General features: G+C 39.5%; 1 protein-coding gene across 2 annotated transcripts in view; it reads right to left on the reverse strand.

The window, feature by feature from the left end:
- Positions 1-15,475, reverse strand: part of Usp31 (ubiquitin specific peptidase 31) — a 65,441-nt gene that overhangs the window by 26,274 nt on the left and 23,692 nt on the right. For both annotated transcript variants that reach the window (NM_001033173.2, XM_006508296.4), the window contains exons 2-9: positions 11,091-11,228; positions 9,999-10,084; positions 9,813-9,905; positions 8,948-9,083; positions 6,562-6,706; positions 4,783-4,960; positions 1,919-2,030; positions 1,361-1,455 (exon numbers count right to left, since the gene is read on the reverse strand). In NM_001033173.2, coding sequence (NP_001028345.1) covers positions 1,361-1,455; positions 1,919-2,030; positions 4,783-4,960; positions 6,562-6,706; positions 8,948-9,083; positions 9,813-9,905; positions 9,999-10,084; positions 11,091-11,228 — 983 coding nt within the window. The remainder of the gene's footprint in view (positions 1-1,360; positions 1,456-1,918; positions 2,031-4,782; positions 4,961-6,561; positions 6,707-8,947; positions 9,084-9,812; positions 9,906-9,998; positions 10,085-11,090; positions 11,229-15,475) is intronic.

The following is a 15,475-nucleotide window of genomic DNA, read 5'->3' on the forward strand; positions in this document are numbered from 1 at the left end:
CCAATTTTTGAGACACTCATCACTGATGGCTAATATAATTCATCTTTTATCTTTTGCATACGCTATAATAGTTTAGATTATTTATCTCACCTACTTTCAAGTCTAAAACCAAACAAGACTGTGTTTGTTAAAAAAAAAAAAAATGAGGGGGTGGGGTGAGACAGGATCTCATACACCCTAGGTCTCAAATCAAATTCTGACCTTCCTGTGCTGTAATTATAGGCTGTATCACATGAGGAGCTATGTGCTTTTCAATAGTATGTGCTGAAAAGAATCATCATAATAAAAACAGTACAATTTTCCATATTTATATAGCCACATATGGACAGACTATAGATATATATCTGCTAATACAATAAATAGGTAGTATAAAGATAATAGAATAATATTATGTATAAAAGCACAGGAGTAGCAAAGTAGAATAATTAATTCCATCAGAGGAGTAGGACCAATAAATGTTTTCTTAATAAAGAAATTATGGACAGCAGAAACCATCCATGCAAAGCATATATAAGACAATGTTATGTGTTCAAGCACTCACCAGCACAATGACAACAAAGACAGGTTTGCTATAGTGGGGAAAGGAATAGCAAAGAGACCTGACCAAGGATGAGTAGAGTTCAAACTATGGGGCATGGGCTTTACCTTCTAGACCATAAGTTACCAAGTATAAGTAATGACTAATGACTTCGGCATGCCCAGAACACAGACACACACACACACACACACACACACACACACACACACACACACACACACCATTCCTAACATGAGCTTCTCTAATTTCAAGGAAGAACAAATACTTCTGTGCTGGCTAGTTTTATGTCAACTTGTCATAAGCTAGAATCACTGGAAAGAAGAGAGCCTCAATTGAGAAAATGCCTCTAAAGATTGGGCTGTAGACAAGTTTGTAGTATTTTCTTAAATTGGTGATTGATGTGGGAGGCCTGAGGCCACCGTGGGTGGGGGCACCCTAGACAGGTAGTCCTGGGTTGTATAAGAAAGCAGGCTGAGCAAGCCATGAGAAGCAAATCAGTATGCAGTACTCCTCATGGCCTCTGCATCAGTTTCTGCCTCCAGGTTCCTGGCCTATTAGTTCCTGTCCTGAATTCCTTAAATGATGAACATAATGTGGAAGTGTAAGCCCTCCCAACTTACTTTTGGTCATGGTGTTTCATCACAATAATAGTAACCCTAAGACAACTTTTACCTACCATGAGTCAAAAGTAAAACCAGTACTTAATTTCTACATGAGCTTAAAGAACTTGAGACACTTACATGGGAATCATAGCAGACATTAGACATGACTTTAAATGGCACATGTAAGATTCTTGAAGGCGGCTTTGTGTTTGTCTATTACCTTTCTACTGTTGGGTGGCACAAGGGCTGTTCTTCCTGAGGCAGCAAGTAAGTTATTCCCACGACACTGACCACACGCAAACTGAATGGGCATACCTGTATCAAATGTCAAATGAGAATTAGGCTGGGCTTAGTCAAGGGCATGTTTCCAAGCAGCATTTTCAAAACAGATCAGACGGACAGCAAACAGCTCACCTTGCAAAATACTTTTCCACTTTGAATACAAAGCACTCAAATGCAAATTATTTATCAAGTATGTAACCATTCCATTGCTTTCACTAGACACTGATTTAATGGTTTTCTATGAATACCTTAATACAGCAATAGTAATTTTTAAAATTACAGAAGTTCTATAGTGTCTTCACTGATCATATGGACTAGATTGGCACCATAAAGGAACACAAAGCAACTCTAGGGGAATTTCTACAGTGGCAACTCCTTTCAGAAACTGGAGATAAATTATCAGTTTTGAAAACCCCAACAAAAGCAGTTTCACTGCACTAACCGCTGCTTCTGAGTAAAAATCATGTTCTACTGGGATATCAAAGTGCTTACAAACCTGGATGCTGACAGTAGGTCTCAAGAAATACTTCATCTTCTCCAAGATCTCCTTCTGCAGAAGGTCCCATGCTACTGTCTTCTCTAGGTGCAGGACAAAGGGCAGTCCAAATCTACAACACAAACAATGGGGTCACCGTAATACAGCAATCCCTAGAGTTGTAATCCCCTAGTCTTAGTCTTCTTAGATTGGATCACAATCTAACTGGTTTTAGGACAGTTCTTAAACAGAGAAAAAACAAGCTAACAATGGTCATTCTCATAAGGAGACCATAAGGTCAAAAGAATTGCTCAGGACTCTTAGGTAACAAATGGCTTCTGTGGAGCAACAAGAGGGCATCGAAGTGAACAGGAGCATCCAGCTGTGTACATAAGGTGTCAGGAGCAGGTAGGCCAGAGGGCCCAAGAAGCAGGCAGCCATACTCTGGTACTCTGGTACTGACAAGAGAGGAATTGGCAAGCAAGTGATACTTGAAGGCAGTTCCTAACTAGGGTAGAAGTCAGCAGGGCTTTGCCAGATTCCTACATCACTTAAAACCAGAGGCAGTTACATAGTTCTCAGCCTCAGCTACATCTGAAACCCCCAAAGAAACATCAAACTGACTGTTGCCCAGGCCAGTTCCAGAGATTCTGGTGAAGTATGTCTGCAATGTGATCTAGCACTGAGGTTTTTCTGAGGAGGCCCCGGGTAGTTCTAATACACAGTTAAAAGTTGAAGGCATCTGGTTCAGCTTCATTCATGGCCTAGTTGCTCAAATCTATGTACTGATCCCTGAATGTCTCCTCTACATATCCAGATCGGTTACAGAACACACTCCCTCAGCATGGAATTCCCTCCCCACCTTTCTATACTCTCTCCTACTCCTCTGGATGATACTCTCATTCCCCAGGAACCATAGCACAAGCCACTGATTATAAACACTGACTGAATTTCCATATGTCTCCACATGCTGGCTAGGTTTGTGTCAACCTGATACAAGCTAGAGTCACTTTGGAAGAAGGAAATTCAATTGAAGAAAATGAAAATGTTCCTCTGGCCTACCTGCTGCTGACACCTTATGTATACACATTGGCCTGAGGAACATTTTCTTGATTAATGATTGATGTGGGAAGGACAAGCTCATTATGGTCCCGATCTGGTAGTCCTAGATAGGTGCCATAAGAAAGCAGGTTCAGCAAGCCATGGGTGAGCAAGTCAGTAAGCAGCATTCCTCCATGGCTTCTGCTCCAGACCCTGACTCCAGGTTCCTGCCCTGGCTTCCCTCAGCGATGAAATTTAACTTAAGTGTTGTATGATAAAATAAACCCTTCACTCCCCAAGTTGTTCATGGTCATGGTGGTTACCACAGCAATAGAAATCCTAACTAAGACAGCAATAGACTGGTGGCAAGAAAGAAATGTACTTACCTTCATGGCCTAAACAGCCAATAAGTAGGAAACAGAAGCTGCTGAATCAATGTCAATGCAATGACAAATCTAGATAAAGATGAACTCTGATGCTGACACAGAGTGGTAAAAATACCAAGAAAATCATTCCTAATGACCAACTAGTGGTTTTCCCACTGCAGTAACACTGAAGCTATTTGCCTGAAAGGCCCCATGAATCAAATAGCTTCCTATCACAAGTAATGACTCCACTCTTAAAAGCCTGGTACCACAAAGGGGTATTGAGGCTAAATGCTTTAAAATTGTTTTTGAAAGTAGGGATGAAGAATCCATTCTGTACCTTAAACACATCATACTCCTAATCTGCACTGGGGCCTCCTCTGCACATGACCTCGCCCCAGATGCTACCACAGCTCACTCCTTCTCCTTGGGGCACCATCCCATACTCTGGTTCACATGTAGACCCAGAACCCTCACTCATTCACACCCTATCATTTTAGTTGGTGCCAGTATCTTCTACATGGTGACAACTACTTGAGGTTAAATGCATTTACTTGTTTGGGGTTAGCCTGTCCTAACTAGGATGCCAACTTCATGAAAACAGGGAACCTGTCTATATCTCCAGAGAATATAAGCATCTAAGCATCAGCATTTTTGTTGATATCATTAATACATGTGACATCTTTTATGTTTATGTTATCACCCAAGGAACTTATTTCAAAGTGAGATTAATGGCTATCTTGACTAGTTTTAAACACACACACACACACACACACACACACACACACACACACAAAACCTAAGTCCTTCTCCTGAAACACATTCATCTGTTCTCACTCAGGTGACACTTCGGTGATAAAGCTACTTTGAAAGATATTCTATAGTTCCCATAAATTCTTATAGAGGGCAGCAGAGAAATCTGAGAGAGATTTTTTACTCCCAAATTTCTGACTTACAATGCTCAATGAATGATGGTACAACTTTCCAAGATAGGAAATATTGGAAGAGAAAGATAATAAGTTCAGTTTGGGACATAAGTGTGAGGAGCGTGTACCATCCAAACAGACACAATAGGATATAAAGTTTTAAGATACAGGTTCAGAATTCTAAGAATAGCCTTATATACAAAGAATATAAGCTCTCAAAAGCTACATAAGTCTTATTCAGATTCTAACCGTAATTTTGTAGTCTTTCCCTTCCCAATCCAACAGATCAAATCAACTTTTATAAAGATTCCTTCTGAAGATCAGAACCAAACACTAGCTGCAGCTGGGCACGATAGCACACGTCTGTACCTCCAGCATTTGGGAATCAAGGTTAGAGGATTGGGAGTTCATGGGAAGTTCATGGGAGTCCCTACCTCAAAAACAAAGCAAAATTACCATTAAAAGTAGATTCTTCATCCCTACTTTCAAAAACGATTTTAAAGCATTTAGCCTCAAAAATGTCAGTATTTACTAGGAAATAGCTGGTTCTTACCTTTTCCCTTGCTGCCCAGTGCAGGCCCGGTTACATACAAGCAGAACAATCTTGTCGCTTGCCACTCTGGTGGGCAAGTCTACTCGACCTTGTTTTGCTGCAGTTGGTGCTGGGGAAGACAGTCTGTGATGATCCAAGCCAAATTTCAAGTGGTTTAGATTGTTGTTTAAGTGAATGCCTGAAACAAAATAAAAACAGCTCAACTTAGCTCTTCAAGATCCTTCTCATTCATTCATTACAAAGAATAGAAATAGAAATAATTTAAAAAAAAAGAAATAATTTTTTAAAAAACTGTCATTTATAATTTAAACTACAATTTAAAATAAGGGCACTCTATAAGATCACTCATTTAGCCAATAGGCTAGTTATCAGCATTCATTGTTTCCTTTAATGTAGACTTCTCTATCTTTTAAACTGGAAATTAGAACTCTCCATGAATCTATGTCAGACATGGTTTTGAAGAGCAAGTTTACTAGCATGACCCACAAATACAATTTAAAATTAGATTTAGTAACCCGTAATCAAATGCATTCCAGAAGCAATACAGACAACATTGGACTCCTCTACAAGGATTCACCAGTTTCTTATCCCTGTTTATAACAAGAGATGAAACTGTACTTACTAATCAAGAGCTGTTGTGAGAACATAACTAGAACATATCAACCCATATTAGCAAGAACAAAATGCCCGACAGACAGCACAAATCTTCAGTGTCTTATAGCAGAACTTCCTGTTATTTAGGGTCATCCAGTTCTTCAGTGCTATCACAGGGCTCTGTAGCTATCACTGGGCTCTGTAGCTAATCACTGGCAGTAGCTGTTACTTTACTTTTTCAAAGTCTGTCACCTAAGCAGTGCCCACTCAGGGAAATGAGGCTTCACTAGAGGAAGCAGTCGTTGGGACGGGACCTTGCTTCTACTCACTCACTGTCTGTCTGCCTTTGTTGGCACCTGACCCTGCACAAATGTATTTATTATTTAGTTGCAAAAGAAGTTGGGGCTATTCTTTTAGTTATGTACTTTTTTTTATTTTTAGTAATTAGTTTTGAGATTTCTCCCTTCTGGTTTTGTCTCAAATTTATTTATATTTTTATTTATTATTGAGCATAGGAACACAAATTCATGTGGCAATAAGATGAGCACAGAAAAACAACAAAGAAATTAAATATAGAACAGTGATTTATTAAAGATAATGGTTTAAAAAGAAAAAAAATCCACTTGACTGAATGGGAAGAAGGGCATCTAAGGATGCAAGTGCAAATTCATGTCCAAAATAGAAGTCAAATAAAACAGTTGTTATTAACAGTTAGCAAAAGAAGAAATTAGCCTTGTTCTCTGAGTAATGTGAGGAAGGGTGTCCTTACAATGTGTTCAGAAGTTTCCAATAAATTAGGAAAAGGAACGGAATAGAGATATTAAAACACACACACACACACCCCTAGGGAATTCAAGTGGCTTAAAGCCTTTAGGGAGAAAAGCTGGTGAAATAAATGGGCCTCTACATAGTAGGAAGGCATGTAAAGAACTGTGTATAACAGGCAGGTGAAGAGTCAGATGTTCAATACATAGGAGTCAGATTCGGTGTTCAGAAGAATCACTAGTAGCAATAAAATAGCTTTTATTGAAAACAAACTAAAGATAATAAAAAAAAATCTAAAAAAACACAACAGTATGTGTACTTAATCACTATTTTTAAAACTGTATACTATCATAGAACACATCAATGCCCACAGTGGTGAAATCTGTAAACTCAGACACACTATAGAGCATGACCATTTACCTCTTTGACTAAGAATTCCTTCAGGTCTAAATATTTCTGGAGTCTCAAAGGCAAAAATGCAATCACTTTCATGAACTGTCTCCAGGTCATCTGTGTCACTGAAGGAACGATGGAACCCATCATAGTACATTTCTGTTAACACAATCTAAAAAAGGAAGAAAATGTGAACAGTTGTATAACTGGAAATTCAATATAAAATGATCTTCTAACTCTATGCTGACTTTCTGAAGACCATCATGTTGGAAATGTTCAGTGAGGGCTATGAGATAGCTTCTAATTATTATTAATATTATTATTATTATCATATTAATTGCTGATAATGAAAGACTCTTAGAAGTATATAGAAGTACAGTAACCTCTGCAACTGTCTAACAATACACGCTAAATCCAGACCACTTATGGCACTAAATCCAGAGTTCCTCCGAGTTTGGGGATAGGTGATAATAACAGAACTACTCATTTTTCTGTTTCACAGGAGGAAGAAGGCAACAGAGACCTGCCTAGGGTTCCACACAATCCATATGATTTCAGTCTAGGAGAGGACGGTCTATATCTGAATCTAAGACATTCTTTCATATCATTAAATTTTCCTCTTTTCAGATTAAAAAAAAGTCAAATGACCATGGGTATCTATATTGAAACATGTAAAATCAACTCAAATGCCCAATGCTAGAAACTAGTTAAATGCAGCCCTGCAGACTCGGAAAGATACTAGAAAGGATGACCTGCAGAGTATCTATATTATGAAGCCAAACCCTAAGTGAACAAAAAGCAAAGAATGATATTTGCAAATAATTCTATTTTTAGAAACGACTATAGGATTCTCTCAGGAAAAGAAATTTAAATACTACATAACACAGCACTAAAGTTAGTAACCTTCTTACTTGTTTGCATTGATGCTTAAGATACCTTTAATTTCTAAGTTGTATTTTTGTGATGAAACAGAAAAACAAAAGGCAGGGAAGAAAACCATGGGCACATTTAGAGCTTCTGCTTCATGTTCAGCAGTGCTGTCCAGGGCAAAAGTACTAGACTCGACAGAGCAAGAGAAAGTTCCAGGTACCACCTGCCATCAACCAGTCTTGTGACCTTGAACAGGGCCTTCTACAATGGGGTGAAGAGGCACCATTGGGCACCAACTGCCAGCCTGCCCCACCACCACCCCACTACTACCAACATTAAACAAGTCCATGAGGTGGAAAGGTCTGTGATCTGTTTCACAAATGGCCCTGGGGAGCTCCTCCCACATTTCTTTCTAAGGAATTTAATGCTTATGCTGGTTTTCTCCCGGTAAGCATGGAAGTATAATTCACCTCTCCAGAAAGCTGAGAGCTAAGCAAACTAGTAATTATATCACCAATTTATACCACATGAGAAACAGTGAGACAACACTGAGGCTTTAAAGACACAGCTGCATCTGCCTCGGACGCCAAGACCTCTCCTCTCTCTGCCCTCCCCTCATCCTGGACAGAAAAGGAATCAAGCAGCAATTTAAAGAAAGTATCAATATTTTATCATTGTGCCAGAACACAGCCTATGAAAATGGAAGAGATCTGCTACATTAAAGCAACACGGCTTTAAGTGTAATTGCCCAAATGGAGCCAAATGAGGCCAAAGGACAAAATACCATTATTATTCAAGTAATTAATTACATGTAAGTTTCCAATAGCTATCCAGGGAAAAGCTATTTCACTGGTAAGTCATTCTTCCTTATAAATCCTAAGAAATGTTTCCCATGATATTTTTCCAGTAAAAACTGTGTATAAAATATGTTAAGTCACCACAAGCCAAAAGTATTTTTTGGTCAATTAAAACCTAACTATTTATCAAAGATGTGTCCCCTTCCCCTCTCCCAAAAGGGGAAACCCAATTTTCCCCTATCTGATCTTTAAGTAAGGAAACAAAACAGGCTGGCAGATAGATATACCTCAGGTACAGTGCACTTGCTCACAGGAGTAAGGTCTTGGGTCCAAACCCCACAAGAGGGGTCAGAGAAGAAGCCCGACAAGCATGTGCTATATGCAGAGCACCGTACTGGAGAGATGCCCACTCTCACCACCAAAACGGGCAGAGGGGTTCCCAAGCCTCTGTTAAATGCTACAGGAGCAGTATGAAAGGCTAAGTAATCATACTTTACAAAGCCATAAGGTCTTACATAAAAGCAGGTTTTTCTTTTATATGCACAATTAATTGAAGCAGGAAACAGTCTTCTATACATTAGATTCTTTGAGTCTGGATTTCCTCCATCCATCTGCCTCTCAACACTAAATGTAACTCGTTTTAAATTTCAAACATGTTTAGCAGAAAATGGGGCAAAAAAAATCCATATAAGCAGAATGCAACACTTTAATGGCTCATGTGTAATTTGGTCTTAGCAGGTTATTACCTGATCAGTGGGGATCTTTGTCTCCATGGATACAGCTTCCCGAAGTCTGGCAACAGTCCCAGACAGAGGCACAGCCACACCGATCCTCATGCAGTGGGAACATTTCCCTTGATACACTACAGTGACATAGAGAGGCCTGTGCAGATCAAAGTCAGATCTTCCCATTAGTTATTTATTTTAGCTCAAATATAGAAGAAGTGAAACAAACCTGATCTGAAATCAACACAAAAACTAAAATGAGGCCTGGGACACAGCTCAGGTCCCTAGCATGCACAGCCCTGCCTTCCCCCAATATGACATAAACCAGAACTGTGTCATTTGCCTGCCACTGCAGCACCTGGAACCTGACGTCAGGAGAGTGAGAGTTCAAGGTCACTCTCAACTACACAGAGTTTGAGGCCAGCCTGTGATACACAGGACTCTATCTAAAAATGAGGGATAGGGGACTTCCCTTTATCTGGAAGCCAAATGGGAACAGAACTACTAAACAAGTTGAAAGAACTTTGAAAAAGCTATGGCATAAAAATATTTTTCAGAAATAACATAGTCATAATTGGTTCTGTCTTTTCCTTCAAAACTGTCTAGTTTCTGCAAACTCTTTAAAGTCTGAAGTAAGTACAAGCAGGGTCTCCAGAGACTCTAGGACAACCAGTTTAAAAAGACTATAGCATGGGCTTGCCTCTATCAGGTGCCTGCTCAGCTTGCACACCCCGACAGACACTTAGCTTCAAGAATTTAACAAGGTCTGTGTTCATTACTATTATACCTATTACTTAACTAAATACGTAAAAAGCCTTAACTGGAGACTACAGAGGAAGAAGTACCCTATCACAGCAGACTGCTAATTTTACACATATATTCTTACCTTGTATGGGGTAGAGGAATTGGCAAAGAAATGCACAGAAAAGGGTCAAAAGTGTTGCTCTGTTTCTGACAATGAGGACATGTCAAAGAAGATCTTTGAAAACAAAAATGTAAAACATTCACATTAACATAACATAGAACTACATCAGGCAGACAAAACAAGAGGGAACATGTCATTTGCTCCTACCTGTACTGGGCTTGAAAAAGTTCTTGTACAAAAGTGCTACACACAGGAAAAGGTCCCTCAGGCATCATATCTGTCTCTGATGGTGGCTTAAAAAAAAAAAAAAAAGGAAAAGTCACAGGCCAAAAGTACCAATTCTTGAGTAAAGTTAAGCCTAAAATGTCACAAACACTCAAAGTCCTTTATAAGCTGTATATGGAACCTAGATGCTCTGTAACATACTGGCTAAAGTAAACAGAACACAGTGCACATGGACTCATTCCCTCAAACAGACTACTGCACACCGTGTTTATCGCTCTCTAGCCTGTTGAGAGACAGGCCAGCTCTTCCCTAGGTTGTTTCAACCTTTATCTTGATGCTTAATCCACAGTTTGCTTCATATTTTATTCAACTTCTTTATGTCCCTAACTACTAAACATCTGCTACCACATGTAGAGAACACTGTATCGGATGTTAGGATACAAGGACTAGTAACATAGTGCCTGGTTTTTAGGCTGTTCCCATATAGTAAGTCAGTCATATCTACATAGTTCTATGACAGTACAGTGTTCAGGAACAAAAGGACCTTAAATCAGAATAATCCACCAAGTTTCTAAAACTAGAAATTTTGAATACAGAAAAGACTTGTCACAAACTTCAAAAGCTCCCTGGGGAAATAATCCTCCCATGATATGAACTACTTTATCTATCATATCGAGGATACACATAGAGAAGTTGAGTAAGAAATACTATGTTTCTCAGTAGGACCATTCTGGACTCAGTTCCTATGCTCAACAGCAGAGATATTCATACATTTCCTTTCTGGCTATGTTATTTGTCCTACTGATTACAAAGTATGTGTCTTACTGGACTAGAAAGCAACCAACTCCCCACCCCCATAAGACTGTAAGGTCCTTAGGGACAGTTGTCTTTACCTTACATTGCCAACACAATAAGCAGGTAAAATATCCCATAAAGTGTCCACTTAGTTTTATATGCACACAGAGCTAGTCACTAGTTAATGCAAGAAGCCCAGGGAATATTTGTGAGAAGACTTCCTTCTCCCTTTACCCTCCCCCCTACTCCCTGACTGAGCCAGGGACTACATGCACTCACCTTCAGAGGAGGCTGGCCACTCTGCTTTACAGCATGGTTGAGGTCTTCATGAACTCTATCCAGAAGCCAGAGCAGGAACTCCTGGGCATCATGCTGGGAATTTCCTCGATACTGCAACGCATTCTTTGACACAATACTCTGCAAGTGAATAATCGGCACAGACAGTCGTGAGTTCTAGCTCTAGAGACTGTCGTAATTCTGAAAGAGGGATATAAAACCTCAAGGGTGTCCTAAAAAATTCCAGAAAAACAAACCCAGAAGAATATCCTGATAAATTAAATTCAGTCAACAGCAAGATACTTCTTAGCTGTGATACTGGCATAAGATACTAATAACAAGAAAACCAATAGACTTTTAAAGGACTCTTATGCTACTTTTGTTGACTTTTCCGTAAATCTAAAATTATTCTAAGTGGGGGCAGAGCAACATATTTAAGCAGGCAAAGTAGTAAGGAAGTATGGCGCCTTTATGAAAGACCAAGAAGTTCAAGAGACCTGAAAACGCAGGTCTGCAAGGAAGAGCAAGAGGAATGAGTAAAGACAAGACTAGCTCAGAAAGAACTTAGAAAGCAAACCAAAGATGATACAGGAAGCCAGGAAATGGTTTTAAGTGAACTAAGACCACATGCTCTGAGAAGATGGACTATTCTGAAGTAAAAGGAAGTGACTTTTGGGAATTGTTACAGAATAATGCATGCAGAACATTTTACAGATAAATGAGACAAACTGCACTCCAACTTTAGCAAATGAGTGTTTAATTTAGGGGGTGGTACACAGTGGTAAAGCAGCTGGGAAACAAAATAAGGAAAGAAAATATGAGTCTAAGACAACACTGTGAAGACATACATGAAAAGGCAAATTTGCAAGAGATTTAGAAATATGTCAAAATCAACAGAATCTGTGGCCTATTAGAGACTTAGGAAGTAGGCCTCCACGCCACCCATGTCTGTTCAGACAAATTTTTACATACATCAAGACAGAAGGGAAAAAGAGAAAGAGGGTGATAAATTCTCTTTCAAATCTACTACGCCTGAAGTTCTGTGGTTCTTCTAAGAGGAGGACAGGGCAGACAACTAAGGAAGTACTCATGCGGGCTCAGTGCAAAAGTCTACACTAAAAACAAAAATACAAAAGTCACAGATGAGTGATTGTAATCACAGATACTACTGAGATTGCCCAGTGATATCAGGAGACAACAAGCCAGAGGAGAAAACTCAGAAAACACATATATTCAGGCATGGGAGGATATCAAAGGAAACTGAGAAAAAAAGTCACTAGAGCTGTGGCCAAGAAAAATCAAGAGCACAATGTCTAAAGAGTCAAATGGGGGAAATGGCCTACAAGGTAAAGAATGACCAAGCAAACCAAGCAAGTACAAACTGGATCTAGAGAGATCTCAGCAGGCACTTTCCATGTAAGCCTGACAGCCTCAGTTTGATTCCCAAAACCCACGTAAAGGTTGGTGGAGAGAACAAAACCAGCTCTACAGAGTTGTACTCTGACCTCCACACAGATGACATAGTATGTACACATCCCCACACACATCACACAGATGACATAGTATGTACACAGAGAGAAAGAGAATGAGAATCACAAACTGTCTGCTTTATTTCCAATTAAGAAAAATAATAAAGACCAAAAAAATAAAGAAGAAACAAGATGTAATTTAATTGTAAAGAACTGTCACAGCTTGATGACAATTACATATAAGTAACAAAAAAAGTTGATTATAAAATACTTTGAGATTAGGTTTGAGAGAAAGAGTCAAAGAGATATGAGAAATAATACATGTGACACGAATAAAACACACCAGTAAACATAAACAAGAGAGGGAAGCTCACACCAAATATCTCATCAGTTGGGAGCCTGGAACAAGAGGATTGTGTGTGTTCAAGGCCAGCCTGAACTACAGAGACTGACCCTGTCTCAAAAAAAAAAAAAAGTGGAGGAAGGACCTGATAACAAACAGAGCTATAAGAATGCAACATAGATGTCATCCAGAAACAGGGGACAGATACAGGTTTGCCTTCACTACACTACCCAACTTCTCCCAGGAGAGGTCAGACTTCTTTCTTGGTCTATTTCTACTTATTCATTATCTCCATTGATAAATTGGTCTCTTCCCTGGTGGTCTAATGATTAAGATTCAACCCTCCTGATCTCTGCATCCTGATCTCTCCTGATCACTGTAAAATGTGTTGGCTTGTGGCCTTCTGTTCCTTCACTTAGGAGCATCAAAACAAAGTCATTGGTATGTGCCATAGAAGAATGGAGATGACTAGGTAGCTGGAGATGAAGCTAAAGAGAATACCAGGAATGTCATTAAGGTTTTTTATTTCTGACTTGGGTAATGATCATGAATAAACCTAAAAATAAGAAACCAAAGAGTTCTGAACAAGCTGAATTTGAGGCATCTATGTATCACCCCAAATACAGCTGCCCATGGCTCAGGAAAAAGATCTAGAGGAGGGATTCAAATCAGAAAGGCATATGGGTATCAAATGAGCAAAGAGAACTGCTCAAGCAGTATCTAGTGAGAAGAGCAGACACCAGGCCAGGATCTTGACAGCATGAGTCTAACAAAAAGAAATGAGACTGGTCAAGGAAGTTCACACAAACTGAACCTCGAGGAGATGAAAGCAACAATGCAAAATACCAGAGAAATGCCAAGTAACACAAGCACCGGGGTGGTCATCCTCTGGGCTCGCTTGCCCATTTGATCTCAGTGAAGCAAATATCTATCACAAAGGAGTAAAGCAGAAGACAAGTAAGGAAACGGAACAGCTTCTACTGACTACTCTCCATATCCCAGAAGCTGAGCTGTGCAAGCAAGGCCATCTGTGACTACCTGGAGAGAGGCAGCTAATGGAAAAGAGAGATCTGAAGATCATTCTTCAGCTCAAAGAGGGGATATTCAAAAAGTAGAGGAATTCTCCTTCAACAGGCTAGGGGTTCAGGCAACAGAAGCAAGCAAAGACAGTCCTACACAGATGAACTACGGATAGGAGAAGATACTGGTTCCACCAGTTTGCATAGTTTGCTTGACAGAGGAAACAGAACAACTAAGAGCTCTCAAGTGTCATGGGAGAGACAACAAGTCTCTCGGCCTGTAGCTGTATGTTAGGATGTATGTTAGCATGTTAGGGTCATAGCAACTGTCAGAAGCACAGCAGCCCTGTGTTCTAAACACACCGGTATTTTATTCAGCTTGTGTGTCCTAGAAACACATTAACCAAATCACAGCCTTCACTATGTATCAGTGAAACTTTACATGCAGCAGCCTCTAAAATGTCAGGACCAGGTCAACATTTAATTTATCAAGATTGCATTAAGCTTCCTTATAGTTCTTACAACTAACACTTCAAGTCATCTGGACTCACCCACCAACTGCTGTGTACCAAGATACTGTACTAGGTTGTTTAGCAAGCCAGTTGTCAAGCAAGACTGAACAAGCAACTGAACTATACCAAACCTAACTAGGATAAAATCTATCCTGGATCAAGCCCATCCTATATCACCACATCAGAAACGGAAGGGACTGAAGGAAAAGAAACCCCACTGAACAAACACACAAGCTCCTCTTTCTGCCACTTTTAGCCCCTCAACATGGTGACATCTCACCAAAGACACTCAAGGGACTATTTAATCTTACCTCTTCCCTAGACAAAACAAAAGAGAAAAAATAATTATTTAGTGTGTGCCTCAGAAAAAAAGCAAGTCACCTAAGTGCCACCAGCTACCAGATATGTCTGATTCACTGAATAAGCACGTAAGAGAGAACCTGGTGGTCAAAATCTTTAACTGTCTCAACGCCCACAGCCCTGGCAAGTGATTTCATCATGTTCTAAGTCATATCTAATCCTACCTTCATTTGCCTTTTAAGATTCTTTTTTTTTTTCACTATTAAGTCTCAATTTATTTACTGTCCTAAATTTAGTCACTATATTTTTTTAGGTTTTTTTTTAAAGATATGTTTATTTTATGTATGTGAATACACTGTCGCTGTCTTCAGACACACCAGAAGAGGGCATCAGATCCCATTACAGATGGTTGTGAGCCACCATGTGGTTACTGGGAATTAAACTCAGGGCCTCTGAAAAAGCAGTCAGTGCTCTTAACTGCTAAGCCATCTCTCCAGCCCTTGAAGTTTTTAGTAGCTTATTATCACTAGCTTCTGCTGAATTACAGCATATATTGAAGCATTAAAATTACACAATGCATTGCATCTGTGAAAAGTAAAACATGAACCTTCCTCAACTTAACTTCATACACCTGTGTCTGTTTTGTAGAACCTGGGGTATTTCTGCTTGGAAAATATTAAACAGAGTCGATTGGTTTAAGACCTATATTTCCTACTATAATTAGACCAATTGTCTCCTAAGTTGA

This window comes from Mus musculus, chromosome 7 (assembly GCF_000001635.26).
Source record: "Mus musculus strain C57BL/6J chromosome 7, GRCm38.p6 C57BL/6J".
In the NCBI taxonomy this organism is placed as follows: Eukaryota; Metazoa; Chordata; class Mammalia; order Rodentia; family Muridae; genus Mus; species Mus musculus.